At 46.7% G+C, this 22,869-nt stretch overlaps 1 protein-coding gene across 4 annotated transcripts in view; it reads left to right on the top strand.

The window, feature by feature from the left end:
* The window catches only part of RUNX1 (RUNX family transcription factor 1), a 246,861-nt gene that overhangs the window by 173,376 nt on the left and 50,616 nt on the right, over positions 1 to 22,869 (top strand). For all 4 annotated transcript variants that reach the window (XM_028492634.2, XM_028492633.2, XM_007127982.4 and 1 more), the window contains one exon: positions 5,741 to 5,845. In XM_028492634.2, coding sequence (XP_028348435.1) covers positions 5,741 to 5,845 — 105 coding nt within the window. The remainder of the gene's footprint in view (positions 1 to 5,740; positions 5,846 to 22,869) is intronic.

The following is a 22,869-nucleotide window of genomic DNA, read 5'->3' as shown; positions in this document are numbered from 1 at the left end:
TTGGCCACCCGTCCTGTGTGGCATTTGGCCCGATGGGTGGAAGCTGTGGAATTGGGGTGTGCCAACCAAAGGGTTCTCCAGGATGGAAGCACAGGGCAGCAGGTGTGGCCTTGACCTAAAGAGGCTGTGAAGTCAGGGTCTTGGAGGTGTTTGGGCTAAAAGGATTGCAACTTGGTTCCTCATCCGAGACACTCAGGCACTGGGACACCGAAAGAAGAAAGGAAGATCAGAAAGGGACCATGACATCTGGGGAAAGGAAGTGCAAAAATAGCGTGAGGGCATCATGCTTCTTTGGGGTTCGGTAACGCTCCTCACGAAGAGAAAGCCTTGCCCATCCTACCCTTTAGTAAAGCTGGGTTCACACCCATGCCACCCAAAGGGAGAACTGAGATGACTCATGGGTCCAAACCTTCACCAAGGGGAGTGACCGAAACAGAACCCAATGGCTGAGGAGCCAGCGCAAAGGGCTTGGCTACCCGTGAACCAAACTCAGGGAGGGGCGATCACAAGAGGATGGAGGGAGACACCCATCGCCATAGGAAGGCGTGGCCGCGACGTGACGAGGCACGCACTTCTAAGGGCATGAGATGATCTCGAATCGCCTTTTCACCTTCTGCCCCTCTCCCCACCCTCGCCCTTGGGGAACAGGCTGCCCGTTTGCAGCAATCCTGAGGTTTCACCACTTCCCAGATGTGGTGAGGAAGTGGCGTGGTGCCCTGGGCGCTTGCGGAACTGCAGCATCCAGCCGTGGCTTTAGGAGACCACAGCCGGCTGCCAGAGTCCACCAGCCCCGGGGCCTGTAAACGTGGGGCCTAAGAAAGCACAGACCTGGGGCTTTGTCACTGCCTCACCCTGGAGAGTCTGTTATGGCAGCAAATATCCAGGAAGACTCGCCCCGTGACCTTCCTCCCAACTAAATAAAGCACTTAGGATTTTGCGCTGGCATGTGGATGAACACACTGGCATCGAGGGGGACCACACGTGCTCTGAGGGGAGCGTTTGACCCGGCTTGTTTATAAAGTGGATCAGCCAGTTGCAACTGTGCCTTACGAAGGTCGCCAGCTGGTGGGCGTAGGACTGACATTGAAGTGGAAGTTCCAGGGGAACGTGCAGTTTTCCCGATGGGTCTTTGGGCCCCATGCTGCTGCCTGCCTGCTACCCTCTGCTCTCTGCCTGGGTTTGCTGACATTCCTGAAGAAGAGGGGATGGGCCTGGAGGGGCTCCATGGGCACCACCTACCGCACGCTAAGGCTCACCTCACCTCCCACCATCAAACCTCAACGTCGATTGACCACCAGCTGCGCCTCACAGGACTGCCCACAGCTCTGGTCTTGGTGGGATCATGTTTGTCACATCTTTAGTGATCATTAAACTGATATTTGCTGATGCATTATTTCATTTAATTTGCATAACAGCACTACGAGATGGAAGGACTGCTGTCACCCCTATTTTACAGATGACGAGGCCCCCAGAGAGGTTAAGTAGCTTGCCCAAGGTCACACAGCCAGCAAGGGGCACAGCTGGGGTCTGAGCCCAGGCAGTCCTCACTGTTAACTAGCGCCCCATGCCTTGGCACTTCCACAGGGTTGTATAATCAAGTTCTTGTCTTTTGCTGCTTCCAGGCTTAAGTCAAGACAGCCCTTCTCTCCTCCACTGTTTCTTCCCGCCTTCTTATTCAGTCCTGCTGTTTGTGCTTCTAAATAGCATTCCTCCTGCACACCTCCCGCCAGAGCTCATGATGCTGTTTGGGTGAGGTTTCCGTGAGCAGGAGAAGGAAGGTCTCGGTGACCCCCTTTCCTTAGCTCCCTCCGTCGTGAATCCCCACGCAGGGCACCTGTGACCCTGCAGCTTGCCCCCTGGGGAGCCCAGGGCTGCAGTCTTTCAGCAGCACAGCCAGGGGCACCTCTGCTCACCCCATGGGCCAAATCCAGGGCGGCAAGGAGCCTTCCGGCCTCTCCAGGCAAGGAGCCGCTCAGGCTACAGATGGGAACATCAGCTCTCTCTACGGCAGCCCCATCTCCCAACCCTGCAGTTGGTCCCAAAAGGCCGATTTCGGTGGTTACTTAGGCGATCCGTCCTCCTTTGCTCTCCTCTACCTTCTTACTAGCCTGGCTACAGCTTGCTGAGAAAAAACTCTTGAGAGGCTTTTGCTCTCCACACCCACGCACTTAAAATACCAGGCCCGTAGGTCATTTTGATGACGGAATTTGGCTAATAACACGCATGCTCTAGGCGCAGCTACCACTGCTGCTGGTGCTGGCTAAGAAGGGCTGCATCTCGGCAGGGACAAGCCGGGGCGTGGCGGGGGTGTGGCGGGGGCGTGGCCGGGGCGTGGCCAGGGCAGAGGGCAGAGTTCCCAGGGTTCAGTGTGCCCACTGGCTGGCTGTCCCCAGGTGTCAAGTCTGGTGCCAGGTCTGCTCGGAAGAATACAAGGAAGCAGAAGGCAGAGTTCTTCTGGAGTGGAAAAATGTCGCACACACCTATGAGCAAAATGACATCTCTTATTGCCTCTGTCTATGAGGTCGTAAGCACATGTCCTGGTGCTGAAAGCTGTAAACAACAGCCCGTTGTGCGGGAGGCGAACCGGAATACCCCACCTTCGTGAACCACAGTTACTATGGCCAAAATGCCCCACCTAGTAGCTTTTGCTGGACAGACACTTCTTGACTGCACGTAAAATCATGGGCATAAAATAGTAGCATTATAATTACAAGCAACGATTTCACCAATATTCACTTTGGTTGAATTTCCTTCCCGATTCAGTAGGCCAGTCTGTGGGTGACCAGGGTAAAACGCCAGGAGCCCAAATTCAGCTCAGTTAGAAACTGCTTTTGAACTATAACCCAGGCTTTCAATTAGCTGTTGAGTACAGTTTGGGTACATTAGTGTCACCAGGACTGTTTTCGCTTTTGGGGGCAGGGGCGGAGCATGGAAAAGGTACCACGAGTCTGGATCACTGGTGCTGGTACCACTGAGTTTGAAGGTAGAGATTTAGGACCTCATGACAATAATGTGAAGCACGGAGCTGGAGATCTGGGTTTTCCATGTATCCAAGCTGTGTGACTTTGGACAAACCACTCATCCTTTCTGAGCCTTAGCTTTGCTACCTATTAACCAAGGACCATAAAATCTGTCTTGTTTATTTCATGAGAGTGTTGTGAGAACCAAATAAAATAGCATATGGGAAAGCGCTTGAAAACTTGTAAGTTTTACACAGACCTGAAAAGGCCAACATTAGGAAGACAATGATTCTTGTTGTCATTTAGGAAATCAAGAATAGGATGGTCGTAAACTTATGGTTACCAAAGGGGAAAGGGGCAGGGAGGGACAAATTAAGAGTTTGGGATTAACAGATACATACTACTATATATAAAATAGATAAACAACAAGGACCTACTGTAGAGCACAGGGAACTATATTCAATATCCTGTAATAACCTATCACGGATAAGAATCTGAAAAAGAATACATATGAAAAAGTGTGTGTATATGTAACTGATCACTTTTCTGTACACCTGAAACTAACACAACATTGTAAATCAACTTTACTCTAATGAAAAGTTTTTAAAAATTAAAAAAACAAGAACAGGATGGTTGTAGGAGGGCCACCACAGGAGCGGGACTGTTTTGGGGGTAAAACCCACAGGTACATAGAGAGTAGTTGTCACTTGTATTGCCCAGACTGGAACGCTATGACATTTGGTGTTTGTACTGAGTTGAATAGCGTTCCCTAAAAAGTCATGTCTGTGGGTGACCTCAGAATGTGACCTTATTTAGAAACAGGGGCTTTGCAGATGTAATCAAGTTAAGATAAAGACAAACTAGAGTAGGGTAAGCCCTAAATCCAATGACTGGTGTCCTTGTAAGGAGAGGGAGATTTGGAGACAGAGGACAGAGAGGGAAGGAGGCCACGTGAGGAAGGAGGCAGAGAGTGAAGTGATGCTACCACAAGCCAAAGAATGCCAAGGATTGCTGGGAACCACCAGAAGCCAGACAAGGCCAGGACGGATTCTTCCCTAGAGGGAGCACACGGCCCCGTCGACACCGCAATTGTGTCAACACCTCAGTTTATTGTCTCCTAGTTCTGGACACCAGAACTAGGAGACGGTAAATTTCAGTTGTTTTAAGCCACCCAGTTTGTGGTAGTTTGTTACAGCGGCCCTAGGAAGGAAATATAGTGTTTTCATGGACTCTCTGAAATGCTGAAGTTGCAAACAGCAGGGGAGACACCCCTGGGGCAGGCACACGCCTACAAATGGAGACGGGCATCAGGATTTCATCTAGAAGATAAACTCAGGGACGTCCCAGGTGGTCCAGTGGTTAAGACCTCACCTCCCAATGCAGGGGGTGCGGGTTCCATCCCTGGTCAGGGAGCTGAGGTCCCACATGCCTCGGGGCCAAAAAACCAAAACCTAAAACAGAAGCAATATTGTAACAAATTCAATAAAGACTTTAAAAATGGTCCACATCAAAAAAAAAACAAAAAATCTTAAAAGAAAAAAAGAAGATAAAATCAGAGTTAAAGGTGACATTGTATGTATCCCATGAACGCCTTCATTTTGCAAACCAGGAAACTGAGATCTGGAGAGGTCAAATATTTGTACAGGAGCCTAAATCTTCTATCTCTCTCTCTCTCTCTCTCTCTCTCTCTCTCTCTCTCTCTCTCTCTCTCTCTCCTACCCCATACACACACACACACACACACAAAACACACCTTTGAATACCATGTGCCAGATGCTATTTTAATGATTTTACTCATATTAATTCATTTAGCCTCTCCCCAAATTCAGTAAGGTAGGACAAGTTATATGTACCCATCTTCCAGGTAAGGACACTGAGGCACAGGGAGGGCTAGTGACTTGTCACAGTTCAGCTAGCCAGAATTCAAAACCAGAGGGCATTCTCTGAACTGCTTGACAAAGAAGAAATGCTTTTAAGTAACTAATGTATTTATATATTAACACTTTTATTATAAATTATATATTTCAAAACAATTTTTAAAAATTATTAAAAGCATTGCATTCGACCTATGCAATGAAGACATGCTCGCATTTCTTAAGTATGTATAAAATGCTTAGATGGAAATCCATCTGCCTATTTATGCTAACAGTTGTCATTGAATCTCAATCTGTCAGTTACCTATCCTTAAATCCATTTATTGAGTATAAATTTTGTCTGGCCAACCCCATGAGTGCCTATAATAACATCTGGCCTTTCAAAACAATATTTAGAATCAACCAGCAATTAGTATTTTTAACATAGAGAGAATCATTCCAATTTAGCCTAGCCTCAAACTTAGGAATTCTATCTTTCCTAATCCTTGGAGGTACGCACAAGGTTAGAGGGCAAAGACAGAAATGGTTTCTTTTCCTCCTTTTGCTCTGAGCTTATTAAAAGGGAGGACCTGGGGGCAAGGAGTGGACAGCTGCCAATCTGCTCCTGTGTCCCTGGGGTCCCGACCTGAAAGAAAACACATCTGAATCTCTCTTGATCCTGTGTTATTCATGACTCAGCAAAAGCCACGTGACTAAGGGAAGTGTCACATCTAGACAACGTAGGTGTACATTCCAAAATTTAAGCAAAGTCAAACTCAGAGGAGTGTTGGAAAAACCAGTAGTGTGTGCTGAAGTTCTGCCACCTTTCCAGTGTGAGGGCTGGAAATCATAAATTAATTTTGAATTACCCAGCAGATATATTCAGGCCGTCGCCTCATTCTTCGTTGCTCTTTTGTGTTCCAACAGGAAAGAGCTTCACTCTGACCATCACCGTCTTCACAAACCCACCACAAGTCGCCACCTACCACAGAGCCATCAAAATCACAGTGGACGGACCCCGAGAACCTCGAAGTAAGTGGGCCGCCCCTCGGGGCTGGCACCTCCCCTCCCAGCTGGTACACTCAGGCACCAGAACCCTTGTGTTCCATCAGCATCCCTCAGATGTGGCTAAAACTTCTGCCAGAGGGAAATGTCAGACCCCTGCAGGGAGGAAGGAGTTTTCTTTTGACACTCTCACTCCTCAAAGTTGTCTCTGAGCAATGGGCTCCTTTTTTTGAAGCATCTTCTTGGAGGGCAAAAGGAAATCAGGCTGACTCGACTGCATGTCAGAATCCTTTCAGGACTGCATGGGCCTAAGGACCAAATACGTGGTAAAGTTCAAGGAAGACTGGCCAGGGGCAGAGGTGGTCGAAAGAGGCCAGAGGGTCAGAGTGGACCACAAGGGGCTGATCACCATCGACGCTGGCCTTTTATTCACTTGGAGGCTGGAGATGAAATCTATGAAAATGACCCTTTCCTTTCTGTGTCACAGATCAAAATCTTATTACAGGATTGTTTAAAATAGAGAATGGGAGGGGAGAAGAGTGCCTGAGAGAAAACCAGTAAATATAGAAAGAGGGTACAAAAAAAATAGTTCCTGTGAGGAAAGCTTTTTTATAAAAGGAGTGGGGTTGTTTAGTCTGCAGAAAAATGTCTTCACGGTGACTTAATGACTATCTTTGAGTAAACACACAGTAACACTTTTCCAGAACCACACCCTTCCCTGGGATGGAGGCTGGGTTCCAGTTCCAGATCTGTGGAGCTGACTGGAGCCCCCGCCCAGCATCTGCATGCCTCCTAACCGTGTCATGCCCCCGGTGGAAAATTAATATTCTCTCTTAATTTTTATAAAGGGTGGGGTTGAGGGTGTCAGAAACAGGGCTTCCTACCGTGCCAGCAAGTTGAGATGCAGGGATGACAGGTCGTAAAACGAAGTGGTTAAGAATTTGGGTTCTGGGGCAAACAAGTGGAGTTCCGGTTGAGGCTCTTAAGCCTTCAGGAAGTTATGGAGCCTCTCTGAACCTCAGTTTCCTCATCTGTAAAATGGGGATAATAATGAGCTTCTCTATCAGCTTGAATGAGACAATGCCGTGTGCCCGGCACAGAGAATGACCTCGGGAAATGCCAGCAGAGCCTCCCTGCCTGCATCTCTGGCTGCTGCTCTGCCCCCCTACCCCGGAGCCATTCCTCCAGGGGACCTGCCTGGTGCCTCTGGGGGCTCTAAGGTCGCCCCTGGGGCGTGGCTGTCTGCAGGTCATCCTGTGAGCACCGCAGCTCATGGCAGCCTTTCCAACAGTCCTGGCCACAGTCTCATGGCATCTTCATCACCCGCTAGAACCATCTTGGGTGCCGCCTCAACCTTCCCCATACCCCAGAGTGGGCAGAACCCAGCAGAGAACCACCACCACATCCACCAGGGACAACCCCCCTGACCCCCAGGACATGGTGTCCGTTCACCATCTCCTTGGTGCCATTTGCCTGCTCCGTGACTCCCGTTATTTCTGACCTCATTTCCCCCTGGCAGATTTTTCTCTTTAAGTGCCTGGAGATGTTCTGGCCATATCCGGACTCAGGAAACTCTGGGACTTGGTAGCATCCCCTGATTCCAATTTCTGTGTGAAAAGCAAACCACAGGCTCAGAAACACACAGTTCCAACCAAACCCAACTTGGGAGGTTTCCAAAGTAGGAATGGCAAATCGAAAACTCCTAGTGACCCTGCGTTAAACATAACAGACACACCACAACACAGGTACCTTGGTGCTTGCAGAGGACCTAAGAGGAAGCGGGCTCAGATTACAGCAGGCATGGGGTTGGGGAGCAGGCAGTTGTGGGGTGTAAGGCAATTGACCTTGAGGGTAATTAAGCTTCCAGAAAGGCTCACTCAGGAGGCTGTAGGTTCCCTATCTTTAAAAACAGAAGCAGGGAAGTGGGGAGGGGCAAGATAGAGGTAGGAGATTAAGAGGTACAAACTACTACGTATAAAATAAATAAGATACAAGGATATATAGTACAATAGGGATATAACCCATATTTTATAGTAACTATAAGTGGAATATAACCTTTAAAAGTTGTGGATCACGATGTTACACACCTGAAACTTATACAATATTGTACATCAACTGTACCTCAATAAAAACATTAAAAAAAAAATAACAATAGAAGCAATAGCCGTCTCTGGGACAGTTCAAAGGCAGACCTGCCTGGAGGAGGAAGCTTAAACCAGGAGACCCCTCCGTATACCTTCCACTGCCCCTCTTCTCTCAGGCATAAAAATGGGCAGTTTTTGCCCCACAGGCAGTATTTCCTGTAACATTCAAAGAACTAATGGTGGCTGAGCTTTGGAAAACAAATGATGGCCGCTTGGCTTTTTAAGAACTGGCAGTCAGAGGGGAAAAAAATGCGATTGTAATGGCCCGCCTGTATATACAGTTGACTCTGCTTCCTGCTGTTTTATGACTTAAGAAAACAGTCATTATTGGGAAGGGCTCTTTGAGCAGGCAGAAGGGATTTGCTCCAAGAAGGCACCCATTTTTACAGAGTCTTTCCTGCCAAATGGAATTTGGGGTCTAGGAAAAAATTAACTTAAAAACCAAATTAAGTTAAATGAATACGTATACGTGTGATATAAAGAGGTGTTAGAGGCCTAGGTAGATAGTCTCCATTTCACAAGGGACTTCTACACAAAAGTCAGATGCACACAGTCTCCCAGGGTGACTCAGGTAATGCTGACTTTTCACTCTCTGAAGCAAGGCAGGCCTAAAGGCATGCTGTTTTCTTATGATTACTTGAACGTCTTGATTCAAGGTGGGAACTACTTCTTTTTGATGAAACTCTGCTCTCAGCCAGTTTTGTTTTGTTTTTTTTTTTTAGAGAAAGTTAACAGAATTTTCCCCCAGCTTTACTGAGATATCACTGACTTATAACATTGTATAAGTTTAAGGTTTACAACATGATTATTTGATATATGCTTATATTGCGAAATGATCACCGCAGTAAGATTAGTTAACACATCCATCACGTCGTATAGTGACAGTTTGTTTGTGTGTGTTGAGAACGTTTAAGATCTACCCTCTTGGCAGTTTTGTTGTTAACACATTATTGACGGGGGGGATTTTTGCAGAAACTAACACCTGTGGCCATAATACACGTCTCTGGTCAAAAATGTGTTGACTATAGTCCATGCTGAACATTAGGTCTCCGGAACTTTTTCATCTTATAACTGGAAGTTTGTACCCTTTGACCCATTTCCCCACCCCCAACCCCTGGCGACCACCAATCTACTCTCTGTTTCTGTGAGTTTGTTTTGTTTTAGATTCCACATGTAAGTGAGATCATACGGTATTTGTCTTTCTCTGCTTGGCTTATTTCACTTAACATAATGCCCTCAAGGGCCATCCATGTTGTTGCAAATGGTAAATGGCAGGATTTCTTTTTTATGCCTGAATAATATTCCTGTGTGTGTGTGTGTGTGTGTGTGTGTGTGTGCGTGTGCGCGTGTGTGCCACGTCTTCTTTATTCATCGTCTGTTGATAGATACTTTGGTTGTTACCATGTCTTTACTATAGTGACTTATTCTTTCTAGTGCAATTTTAAGAGAGGTCATTGCACAGAAATTAGTATTAGTGTCAAATCTATGGATTAATAACACCTCCCAAGTCCCTTCTGTCATTATTATGGTGCTATGAATTCTGGGTGATTCTGGCAAAATGGTCCCAGCATCACCAAGTTGAATAGTTTTGAAAAGTTCTTTTGTTTCATGAAATCAATGACTTTGAGAGCTAAAAGGGACCTGAAAGAGGCCTCGGGGCTAATTGCCTCATCGATGAGGGAAAGCAGCCCCAGAGAAATGAAATGATCTGCTTAGGTTGGGAGAAATAGTTGGTGATGAAGCCAGGATTAGAATGAGGAGCTCCTGACGCCTAATCCTGTACTCGTATCCATCCGCCTGTCCGTTCATGCATTCACCTCCCCATCCATACCACACCATCTACACCTCATCTATTCTAGGCTCTCTGACCCAACCTCGGTATCCTCATTTTTTAAACGAGGTGTTGGCTTATATGACTTCTCACATTTGTCCCGGCTCTAAGATTGTCTGGAAAGGGCAATTGTTGGCACTTGATTGCAGGCACGGAGCCTTCAACTTAAACCATTTGTGCGAAACCAGAAGGAAAGCTTATCTCATTCAACCTGCCAGTCAGGTCAATAAGAAAAGGACAAAGAATTAAGAAACATGCCACAGCTAGTCTGCTGGCTGGGCTGATGGGATAACTTGATGTTTCCCAACCATCCTCCTGGTTTTCAGTGGTGGAGTTGTAGCAAAAAGTGTCTTCCAAAGAGAATTGAAAATATTTTTCATTTCAGATGATTACTTGCCCTTTTACAGTAACTGACCTGCCTCTTAGTGAGTCAAAACTTGTTTTTCCCACATTGCACAGGATTATCTTTACATCTCAGATTAATAGAGAAATTATTAATTGTTGAAAAATTAAATTTATTATGGAGAAAGAACACCATCAGAAGGTATCTCCTGCTGGGATAGTTCTTGCAAGCAGCAATGTGGGATCTGTTTTCAGTTTGGAGGTAGAACATTTAGAAGCTTGTCAACATATTAAAAGATAGTCTTCTCTTTAAGCATGAAGGATAGAGTGAAAGGAGTTTTCAAGAAAAGGATATTTGAGATTGTTTTTATGGGTTTTTTTTGTTGTTTTTTTTTTTACTATTTCAGGGGATCTAACGGAAAACTCTAGCTCTCAACCCATGTGCCTGTAATTTATTCCATGTGTCTGTAATATGACAATATTGAGATACCGAAGCATATTCTCTGTAGATATTTCACTAAATAATTTGAATGCGTGAATTAATTCAGTGCTGTAGAGGAAGATATTTTGCTAATGAGGGGTGAGGAGTAGTTGGGACCCCAACGACTGACCCGGTGATGGGGCGCCGGGGAGTGGGGAAGTTGTCTCAGTAGGTGTGGGTCGTGGACTGGACAGTCATTCTGATGGCACAAGCCATCATCTGGCTGGCCAGGTATCCGTTACATCTGGAACACTGAGTAACTAATTAAAAATTGAAAAGGTTCATAAAACAAATATTGGCCATTTCTGGGACAACTTCTGCCCTCAGGTTAAAGGAGCCCTTCACAGTAACTGTTGTGTCTGAGCTCTTGAGATTCAGAATAACGGAAAGCCAGGTGGAGCCGTTACTTAAAAACTTCGGAATATGCTACTTTCTGGGACATTAGCCTTTTTGCCAACTGACTATGATACTATTTTATGGGGAGTTATAGTTAAAATAGGTCGATTTAAAATACGCTCAATTCCCCATCACTCAATTGCTTTGTTAAGGACTTTGTTGAGAGTACATCACACGACTATAATTTTCTTCTATGATATTGAAAGTAAAGAGCAAACCTATAATATATACAGAGAGAGGAGAAATAGGATCTTTGTTTATGACAGTCGTGTTTCAAGTGAAAAAGAGGAATGAATGCACGACAGGCACCTATAAACTTATGGTGATAATGGACCTAAAAATGTTTGAAATCAAGTTTGTCCAGAAAAGTGTGGGATGAGCAGAGATGTTTATGGATTGCTCTGGAGGTTGACTGACATACAGTTCTCTTTTAAAATGCTATTTCCTCTCAATAATACAAATGCCTAAAAATAATAATAATACCTAACACTCAGACAGCGCTAATTGTTTGCCCGACACTGTTCAAAGTGCTGCGCGTACCGTAATTGACATAATTTTTGCAAGATCAGGTAAGGAAATTGACACAAACAGAAATCCATTCCCTTGCCCAGGGTTACACAGTTAGTAAGCCAGAACTGAAACGAAGCAGTCCAGACACTGCAGGCCACAGACGCCAAAGTCTGTTTTAAGAACTACACCAACTGCTACTTGAGCTTTACTGTGTTGAAATTTCTGTGCAGAAATTGTTTTAGTAGGAGAGTTTATCAATAAAATTCTGGTTCAAATACAGTTTTCTTGGAGAAAGCAGAGCCTCATAGCCTCGGCAGTTGTCATTTTTGTACTGAAGGGATGGAATCAGCGTTTTCCCTGGGGTGGTGCTGCAGTGAAACGTACCAGCCGTGCTGTCACATGTGCCAACTTTTGGTTCCCCGTCTTTCACCAGGGTCTGCTTGGGGGCCTGGCATCAATGGGGGCCTGAAGCAGGGATGCTGCCCAACATAAACCTCTCCCTCCGGTGCGGGCAGGCAGGAAAGATGAGTCATGTGACAAAAATGACCACCAGGTGAACCGTCCAAGTCCATTTCCCCCTTCGGCAAAGAGCTTCCTAGAGGGCCCACGTGCACAGTGTGGAGCCTGTTAGGAGGATGCAAATGTGTGTCATTCCTTGCTCCTGACCTGTTAGCGGAATGCCAGGCAGTTTTCTGGATCTGTAACCTCAGGATTGTAATTATCCATCCCCGATTACTTCGTTCGCTGGGATTTGCTTCACGCGTGTCCTCTAAGTCATGAACGATGATCTACGTCATCCCCCTTTCCTTGGATCCTTCAAAGGTCGGATTTGGAATTTCATTCTTTCTAGATGCAATGGCGATCCCCAAAAGAAAAGGAAAGAATTCCTTCTTCCCTCTCACCCAAATATAAAGTAGGAGACGGAGGGTCAAAGAGGTAGAACGTTCTACTTATATTCCTCCTCCCCACTGTGCAGGGCAATTCATTGCTAAGATAGACATTCTGGGGTGACTTCCACTGGTGCTACAATCTCCACTGTGCTAAACTCCCCAACTACCTGATGACTTGGCAAAAGCAGTTGTTAAAGCACTGATGATGCTGCCTAAATGTTTCCAATGAATTTTAGAATGTCTTTCTGGTTTTTATGCTTAGTGACATCAAACTAGACCAAGAAGAATTTTATGTACATAAAGACTTCCATGACCCTTGAGTTTTTAGTGGACTTATCCAGGCTGAGGTCTGAAAGGGTCCCTTGGACGAGGGGTGTGTAAAAGGACCCTGGAGGGAGTCATCATCCCCCTTAGTAGCTCGCCCGAGACCTGGGCAGGCCTGTGACCTCTTGGTAAGTAGCCCTGTCTTATACAGAAGTCACCAAGATGTTTAGGTGGCATTTGTATTGCTACAGAAAGGAAGGAAAAATAGTTCCTTCCAGGTACCAATGAGAACCCAACGAAATGATCTAGGTACCTTCTCAGTCTAACGTGGCGGGCATGGGGGAGAGAAGAAACATGGAATGAATCTTAAACCATGACTTTGCATATCTCCTTCCATCCGGACCATTGCAAACCCATATCAATATTTTAAATGCCACACCAGGGAAGTCAAGATCTAAGCTAACATATCACAGTCCTTGTTAGAATTTAGTATATGAAGTGCTAAAAGAAAAAAAAAATCTTGTCTGCATTTAGGCTTCCATCTCGTAATCTTAAAACATGTGTAGGGCTTCCCTGGTGGCGCAGTGGTTAAGAATCTGCCTGCCAATGCAGGGGACATGGGTTTTGAGCCCTGGTCCAGGAAGATCCCACGTGCCGCGGAGCAACTAAGCCCATGCGCCACAACTACTGAGCCTGCGCTCTAGAGCCCACGAGCCACAATTACTGAGCCCGCATGCCACAGCTACTGAAGCCCGCGGGCCTAGAGCCCATCCTCCGCAACAAGAGAAGCCACCGCAATGAGAAGCCCAGGCACCGCAACAAAGAGTAGCCCCCGCTCACTGCAACTAGAGAAAACCACGCATGGCAACGAAGACCCAACACAGCCAAAAATAAATAAATTTATTTTTTTTTTAAATGTATAAAGTTTTCTAGATCCTGAACTGGGGGACCTGGGTTTCAGACTGGTGCCACCAGGCCAGTGGGTGTGAACTCAGGCAGTTACCTTAAGTACTTCTCCTCACTTCCCTCTTCTGTCCAACCAGGCAATGGGACGAGATAATATCTAAATTAGTCCGCACTGAAGGGGTAACAAAATATCATCAGAAAAACAGAAGCCATGGGCTGCCCCACAAACAGTGCCCCTCAGAGGCTGACCCCCCGTGGGCCGCCTTCCACAGGGGTGTATCCTTCACACATCAGACATATCCATATACACTCAGGCCCTACGTTAGATTTCTTTTTGCTCTAAATTTTTGAACGGCTTTTATCATTTGGTGTTGAAATTATCTGGCGATGAGTAACTCATTGAATTCCCTGCAGCCCTGATCTTGCTGCCATCAACACAGTGATTGCCATCGGGTTGAGATCCCCATTTTGGCACTTGCTTTCTCTGTGGGTCATGCCCAGGGTGCATGCTAGCCTGGCTGAGCCTCCTTAGAACAAGGACAGGGGCTGTACGAGCCTCCCAGGGCGGGGAGCCTGAACGCGACAGTCTTGGTAGAACATTTTGAACCAATGTCTGGCACACCATCAGTGTTCAGGAGATGGAACAGTTATTTACCTTGAGTCTTGGAGTCCTTTGGAAATGAGAAAACTCTAAACAAAAAAGAGTTGTGATTCCTAAGTTTAAAAATTCATGAAGTTGCCGTAATGTTTCATTTTTTTAGACACTTAATTAAACATTTATAAATGTTGATTTTTTTTTGTTTGTTTTCCTTTTGTATTTAGACACGGTAAAATTTCTTTTCTGGCATTTTTTATGGACCCTTGAAACACTCCGGGCACCGTTCCTAAGTCCCTCATGGGCAAATGGCTTTGCCCTCAAAGGTTGAACTTTGTTTTCACAAACTCAGGGGGAAAAATCCTGCCTGAGTAACATCGAAAGTATTTGAGGTCTAACATCTGGGTCCTTTCAGATACATGCATGACACAGCTTGGGAGAGGCTCTTCCACACTGATCTAGAAAACTGACATGAAATGTGCCAGAGTCTCTTGGGGTCTGAATTCTCGCGTCAGATGCATGCAACTCACCTCGGGGTGGGTGGTGCCTGGACCCGTTAGCCGCAGCCAAGCTTTGCGGGCATAGAAAACACTCGGCCACTCTGAGGTTCCTAAACCAATGTGTCTTTCTAGATTCGCCTTGGGTTTTTTGGATTGTTCTTTTTTGGTATGGGTTTGCTAGGGCTTTTCTTCTTTTTCCCCAAAGACATTCAGTAGCACATTTCAATGACCGTGCTTCCACCTTTCACCGTCAGAAACCCTTCTGGGCATGCGCAGTGCCTCGTTTGTGGCCTGCGCACCTTGTGACCTGATGGAGTGGCCTCTGACCTGGGATGGTGGGGGAACAGCTCCGCTGAGGTCCGTGCTGTCATCTGGCTGCACTTTGGGAAGCACCTAAGCGTGTTGGAACCCTGGGTGCCGCGCAGCCAGATGGGCCCCATCTCTGTGTGCGAAACTCTCCTGGCGGGGGGGTGGACCCACAGCTTGCAGATGGCTTGCTGTGGGCACAGCGCATTATAATGCGTCTGCTTGTCGGCTTTGGGGTGGACTTGGAATTTTTTTTAAACTCTAACCACGTTCTAGTTTTTATTTTTCAAAAAAAACTCTACTTGAGTTTTTGCAAAGGCTTGTATTTTTCCCCTGTAAGGCATGTAGCTAAGAAAGGCATTAGTAAGAAATGGATCCAGTAGGTCTGATAGAACTCCACCACCACCAAAAAGAAAAAAAAAAAAAAAAAAAAACGCAGGTTAAGTTTAAGTAAGTGAAGTAAAACTACCTACCCCCTTGCCCTAGATCTGTGTTTAAGTTCATTTGAGCTAGCTTGCAATTTCTGTGTTCTCCCATTTTTTCCATGTTCTTTTCCTTTATAAACAATTTGTTTTAAAGGTTTGCTTTTTTGCTATGAAAAGCTGACGATAAAGAAGGGGTAAATGAGGTATAATCTATTACTGAGCATTACAGCTGTGTTATCAGACGCATCACAGACACTGACATGGGATGTGAAATGCCTTTTTCATATTCTGAGTTACACGTGGTATATTTGCAGTGAGTTCTTTCTGCAAGTAAGTTATGCATCGTCACTGGGAAAATTCCCAACAGCCAAGCCAAATATTCTGCCTACACATTTGTAGATGAAAGCCAAGGTAAAAGACACTTAAGTGCCCAAAGCAAAGTTCTTTTCTGTTTGCCTTTTTTTAAGGAACACAGGTGAATTAGTCTTCCAACTCCGTAGACCCCTCTAAAGTAAGTTAGTGGCAATACATTACTTTGGTACTTCCACGATTTACATATACTCAGGGTTCATTAAAGCAAGTACTGACTAAAACTCAGCCTGTTAATTGAATCTTTCAGGGTACTTTCATACACTGAAATGTCGAGCATTTGAGATCCCATTTGTTTGTTTTTGTTTTTGTTTTTGTTCACCATGGCTTAGAAGTCAGCCTTCTGGTCATTTGAGATAAAAAGTAAATATCTGAAATAACTAAGCTCTTAAGAACTGTATACATTTATGGCCCTCTTTGGATTTGTTCCTGGTATCACCTTATTTTTACTTACCTCTGAAGTGGATTTATGGTATTTCCAATTCACTCATTTTAAAGAGCTAAGGAGAAACATCCATAGTCACATCATTTCGTTCATTTCTGGCATTGGTAACGGGGCATAGCCCCAAGTTTCAGAAATGAAGCAGAGAGTTCTGAGCTTGAGGGAGTGAAAGAGGAGTTTGGAGCTGGACCAACCTGTCCTCAGGTCTGAGCCCTGCTACTTACTAACTGCGTAATTTGCCCATCTGTAGAATGGGCTTGTGACACCTACCTTGCTGCGGGATGTGAGGATTAAATGAGACAGCCTGAGGGGCAGGCTGGAGTGGTGGTTGGCGGGCCCGTCTAGAGAGCTGACTGCCTGATTCAAGGTCACGTCTCCACTGTGATCAGATTAACTTCCCCAAGCTCAGTCTCCTCAGGAGTAACACCAGGAAGAAGATGTCCCCGTCTTGGGGGATTCTTGTGCTAACTGAATTAAGTAACACATGTGATGATACATAGTGCCTGGCACAGAGGTACCCCTTAAATATCAGCTGTTATTATTAAAGCACATGCCCTGGACACAGGTGGGCCCCCTTCCCACATCCCATAGCCCTCACCGCGGAAGCAACTGGAATGCTGCCCAAGTGGGAGGCCAAATACTTGCCATTGCCAAGTTATTTTTTCTTAAACTTGTTATTTTATATTGGAGTATAGCCGATTAACAACGTTGTGAGAGTTTCAGGTGCACAGCAAAGCGATGCAGCCATACATATACATGTATCCATTCTCCCCCAGACTCCCCTCCCCTCCAGGCTGCCACATAACACTGAGCAGAGTTCCCTGTGCTGTACAGTAGGTCCCTGTTGGTTATCCATTTTAAATATAGCAGTGTGTACATGTTGACCCCATACTCCCTATTTTTTTTTTTTTAAATCATTGCAGATGGAGCTCTCAGGATATACAATACAGTGAGGGTTTTTTTCTTTTTCCTTCCACCCTACCTATTATTAACCCCAAATACTGAATTCCGGAGCCAACGTCACCAATATTCTCCTCACTGAAGCAAAACCAAGTTCACCATATGGCCCTGCTTCTTTATCTCTTTTCCCAAACAAAGATTTTATCAAAAGGTAGTTGTTTCGTAACAACTGAACACGTTGCTGTGTGATCTGCCAGGATTCTTAGCATCTAGAAGCTTCCACTGAGTCATCTATAAGGTGGGGATAATTATATGAGCTCTAATGCATAGGATTGCTTTGGATGAACTGAGATAATAGATATCAAGGTGCTTTGTAAACAGTCTATTAAAAAATAGAAATATAGAGATATGTAATTAGATTAACAGAAAAACAATCAGGAAATTTTACTGTTGTTGTGTCTATTATATCGTACAAAAATCTCAGGGATCTTAAATAAAATAATTATTGGTTTCTTGAAGGTACATTTCATCTCATACTTTCTTCCAGGATTGATGAGAAGAAAACCATAGAGAAAAATAGAGACATTTTGATCAGCCCCACTGTGAATCCATACTTTCAGAAAGCTTACTTTTTGCCCTTAAAATATCTTAATATTTTCTTTCCTACTGTTATACACCCCTTAGGCATTTTGGAAACAAACAGACAAAAGGCAACCTTGACAATTAAGAGAACTGAGTTTTATTTTAATATCTATTTCTTTTCCAAAACCAAATCCAGTTTTTCCTCTCCAGCTGTATTATTTCATTTTCTTTCCATGAAAGGCTTAGGCAGAATTGCAAAGATTGCAGGGCAGCTTGCTGAGTCCTTCTTTCTTTCTTTTTTTTTCCACCCGTGGCTTTTTATATATGCTGCTCGCCTGAGATTTCTGGATTAGATTGCAAGGAGGTGAAATATTACACCCTTGAGGCTTCGTGCCAGTTTCCCAGGAGGAGTCAAAACCTGCAGCTGCTGCAAGGTGGGAAACTTGCAAGGCTCCGGAGGCCGGCTTGCTGTCCTGTTCATCCGCGGAGGTGCTGCTCAGAGCAGCTTGGGAGGAGAAACTCGTTCTATTCCTTGGGTGATTCAGCCAGTCTCAAATAAGTAGCCAAGTACAGGGAGAAAGCACTGGAAACTGCTGAAATTTGAGTCTCGAGTGCTGAGCTGTTCTCGGAGCCACTCTGTTGAGCTGTAAGAGGAATCCTGAGCCCTGGGCAAGGGAGAGGCAGCCGCATGGAAAGATTGCTGGGAGCCCTAGATCCTGGCCCCGGCTGGTTCTGCAAAGCTCAGCAGCCTCCGTTTCCTCCTCTGCAGAACAAGAGAGAGAGAGGATTTGATGGTTTTAAGATCCTTATCAGCTTCTAAAAGTAAGATTCAATGTCTGTAGGAGTGATTGCATCACCTCCACTCCTCCCCCCCCACCCTCCCACCCCACCCCACCCCACCACCACCCCCCGCCCCCCGCCAAGTGCATCACCCAACCTGGAGAAGGAGAGCCCCTGTTTTGCAGCCAGCCCATCCACCTCGGGAACCAGATCCAGGGCTAAGAAGATGGGCGAGGGCCAGGTGGAGGGAGGGGTGAAGGCACAGCTACTCACACCCCAAACAGGGGAGAGAAATGGATAAAGGTCCACCCAGAGTGACATGCCATAAGGAGAGCAAATCATCCTAACTAGATTTCCCATGACGTTGGCATCATTTGAAAGAAAGAGGGAAGGGAGGGAGGGAGGAAGGAAGGAAGGAAGGAAAAGAAAGGACGAGGGGAAAGAAGTCATCCTTATACCCACAAGTGCTCAATTGTGCAAGCTACAGAGCCCCAACCTGGCCAAATTCCGGAAGCTGGCCAGCCGGAGGCCTGAGTGTTCATTCCTCAGCCAACTTAAAAAAGATGGGTTGAGTCCTGTTGACCTCATGGCTGGATGTTTCTGAGTGAGGCTGCCTCTCTCCTTTGCCTCCTCGCAGGCTTATGAGCTGTTCTTCACTACCTGCCTTACTTACCTATCTTCACAATCTAGCCGCAAACAGCTTGGGTTGACCACACCACTTCCCTGTTGAAAGTTAATACTGTTTGACTCATTCTGTGTTACTAACCTGAAGCCAAAGAAAACAAGCCAGAGAATAACCGGCTTGTACGGAGCTTGGAAAGCTCTCAGAGGCCCTGCTTTCAAAATCCTATACAGTAGCTCTACTATATCTTTGGGCTGCAGCTGCAAAGAAAATGAAGGAAGCAGAAGTGGTTTAAAAAAAAATAAAAGTTGAGGGTGGGGAAGAGACAGGGAAGGGAGTGGGGGTGGCCCTCGGGCTGGGAAAAGACAAAGCATAACCTGCAGTTTACAAGGGCGCCCTCACCCAGTGGAGGTTATGCTTTCACACAGCAGAGTGTTCGTACAGAAGAGGGACTGTTGACGGTGTGAAAAGGAGAGAAAGTTCAAAACACTGGTCCTGTTGCATTCATAGCAGAGCAGGGAGGCTGGTCCTACCATGCCAGCCTTTCAGAGGCAGAGTCCCAAGGTAAAGACAGAAGGAGGAAGGCCTGTTGCTTTCCAGTCTGGAAAGGATTGGGATGGCAGAATGGTGCCAGAGTCTTGGAGGGAAGTTCTGACAGCCTTTTTGTCCTTCACTCCGGAACTGTCTCAGATGCGCTCATCAGGGTGAAGAGGGGGCACTTGTGTCTTGGGATAAATGGAACTTTCCCTCCCAACGTTACGTGGCGAGCAGTGGGACCAGCATTTTCATCACCGTGCTGTGACTCTTCGGGAGTCCCAGACAGAGAGCCACTGCCCCTTCAAGTAACTGAGCGGGGAGGACCCCTGCCCCACAAACGCTCCTACTCAGCTGTGGACAGTGGATAAAAGTTAGCATGAGTGAGGCCATCATCCCTAAAACAATCTGCCAGCTTCTTCTCTGGATGGTGTGAGGTAGGGATAATGGCCTGTTAAAAACAACCACTAGTCACTATTGGCTTTCTTACTGGCAAGTGCTCAAGAGCTGTGAGTGGCCCGAGGGCCACTGTCCTTTTGTACCAGCCAAAGCCTGCTTAGCCATCTATTCAAGAACTTGGGTGAGGACTTTGGCTGGCCCCTTGGTCTCCGGCTGCCATGAGGCCAGCCCAGAATTCAGTGGGCATTTGTGACATGAGAGGAGATGGGAATCAGATACTGGCTCCCCCAGGGACCAACAGGAGGGCTTCTAGGAATGGGAGGGGACTTTCCTTACCCTTTGTTAAAAACGAAGAGGAATGGGGCATCCTGCCCACTGCTAGATGTGCATCCCAGAGTAAGTCTAGCTCCGGAAGGGGGTGCTCATTCACTTATGCATTCATTCATCACTCGTTCATTCACCCAGCATCGATTGGGGCACCACCCAACCTCCAGAGGGCCCTCGGTTTACCGCAGCCCTCTCTGAACAGGCTCGGGGCCTCTGCCTTTCATGCGTGGTGTGTGCGGGTGCAGGAGGGGAGTGGAGACCCGCAGGGGTGTCAGAACGCCTGGTGGGGAGACCAGGAACGCCCAGGCAGCCCGATGCAGCAGGTGGAGCCTGTGGACTCTGGGATGATGCCCCCTTCCCCCAGGCCTTGCCTGTCCTCCCAGAGCTAGCACTGCTGGGGCCCTGGACTCCAAAGCCAGGTCGAAGCCTCAGGGAGTATTTCCTCTCAGTTTGACCCCTGCCGCACCACCAAAACGTACCCTTCCGGAAGTCACCTCCCATTCACAGAGCCTGTCCTTGGGGAGGAGGAGCCATTCGGATAAATGGATCACATGACCAACAGTTACCACTCTTGGGTTACTTTTTGGTACCCTCTACCAGGGTTTTCTTGAGACAGTCTCTTCACCGAGGCCGAGGACGGGCTGACAACACTTGGAATCACAAGCTTGTAGAGGAAAACGAATCTGGAACTTGTGAGCTGTCTGTACCCTTCCACACAGATTGCCTCTGCCGCCCCCCCAGAGAGCTGCCTCTGGCCAGGAGCAAAGGAAGCCAGGGGGGTTCTCCGCTCTAAGCTACCGTGACCTCCTTAGTCACCAGACGGAGACGGGAGGTGACCCGTGGTGACCGATGACCACAGATCCTGACTCCTCTGCTTTTAGGGAGGCCCAGGTCTCCAAAAGCTCACGCATATGAGCTAAAAACTCCACTGCCTGTTCCTGTGAGCCTGGAACTTCAGGGAATTCAGTTTTGTTTCTGTTTTTGTCCCATGAATTTTGAGGGCAAGGTTCAGGGAGGGGTGGAGGGGGCGGGCCCCGTGTTGGCCTAAAGTCTGGGTTAATTGCTGTTCTCGCTCTAGCCCCAGCCCGCTTTGCTCTCCACTTTGGCTTTCTATACCTTTTCTTTCGTGCTTTGCCCTAGCAGTTATGTCTTAGCCCGTGTCTAGAGGGACACGGGACGCTGCGCGTGTGCGTATGGGGATACTCTCTCCAGAGACACAAGGAAGCTGTAGTAGTGCCTCGCTTACATGAGGGTGCTACGCTCAGCTCTGCACGAAAGGCCTTTTATCCATCCTTTTTTTATCTTTTTGTGTAATGAAGGGGAAAAAAATAGAGAAGACAAGTTTTACGGACGGTTTAACGCCTCATGAGTCAACCCTCCATGAAACTCTCTACGTTCAGTTATGATATTTTTCCTCCCCAAGTAGTTTTCCTGAGCCCTCTACAGTTCCATTTCAGCTGAAAACTTTAGTTCACATTTCCTTTGCCCCAAATAAGTTCTACTTTCCTACAATCTAATGGAGGACAATTGGTGGGTACCAGTGTTCAGCCAGTCAGTCGGTCATTCAGTGAACATTTAGTGAGCCTACGGTGTGCCGGGTACTCTCCTATGCGCTGGGGATACAGCTGTGAAGAAAAGAGACAAAATCCCGCCTTCATGGAGCTTGCAGCCCAGTGGGCCTAGACAGACTGTAAGTAACATTAATAAATGGTATGGAGAAAACCCAAGGTAAAGGGTCAGGGATTGGCCAGGTTGGAGAGGGTTTGCAACTTAAACTAGGGTGTTCGGGAATTTCTCAGGGAGAAGATGAAATTTAAGCAAAGACTGGAAAAAAATAGGAGAGATCTGGTCCGCAGGTATGTGGAGAGTAAGTGTTCTGGGCAGAGGAAACAGCAAGTGCAAAGGCCCTGAGGCAGGCATATAGGAGCAGTAGCAAGATGGCCAGTGTGACTGGAGCAAAGTAGGGAATTCCAACTGTCTGCCTTCTAGTCTAGAAAGCAGGCTTAGCAAAATGCCAGCCTGACCTCTGAAACATGCGCTTCATGCCATGTGAGGGGGCAGTGCAGGACCACGGTTTAGGAAGACCCAGGATAGGGAAGCCCCATGCACACAGGTAGACTCAGGGGTCACTCACTTACCTGTTGCCACCTGCAAGAGAACCAAAGTTCTTCTCAGCCAAAGGCATCGCCGTCCCTGCTGGTGGTTCTCCTGGGGTAAAGCATCACATCTGCAGAATCCCTAAGTCAGTAGAAATCTATGGCCTAGGAAGTGGTGGCATCCTAGTGGATTTTCCCCACTGGCTTGGTGTGATTTAGAAGGAGCATGAGTGAGGGGGACAGAAGCCCTGCCCACGGCGCATGGGTGAGGGCAGGTGGACAACTGCACAGGTAGGTTGATAAGCATTCATCTCAGCCTTACGTTCCTCGCGCCGCTGATGGGAAGGGTGGACAGGGAACCTTTTTTTTTTTTTTTTGCTTTACGCGGGCCTCTCACTGCTGTGGTCTCT

The sequence above is a fragment of the Physeter macrocephalus genome, chromosome 8, assembly GCF_002837175.3.
Source record: "Physeter macrocephalus isolate SW-GA chromosome 8, ASM283717v5, whole genome shotgun sequence".
NCBI classification, from domain to species: domain Eukaryota; kingdom Metazoa; phylum Chordata; class Mammalia; order Artiodactyla; family Physeteridae; genus Physeter; species Physeter macrocephalus.
This window is presented reverse-complemented; position numbering and strand designations above follow the sequence as displayed.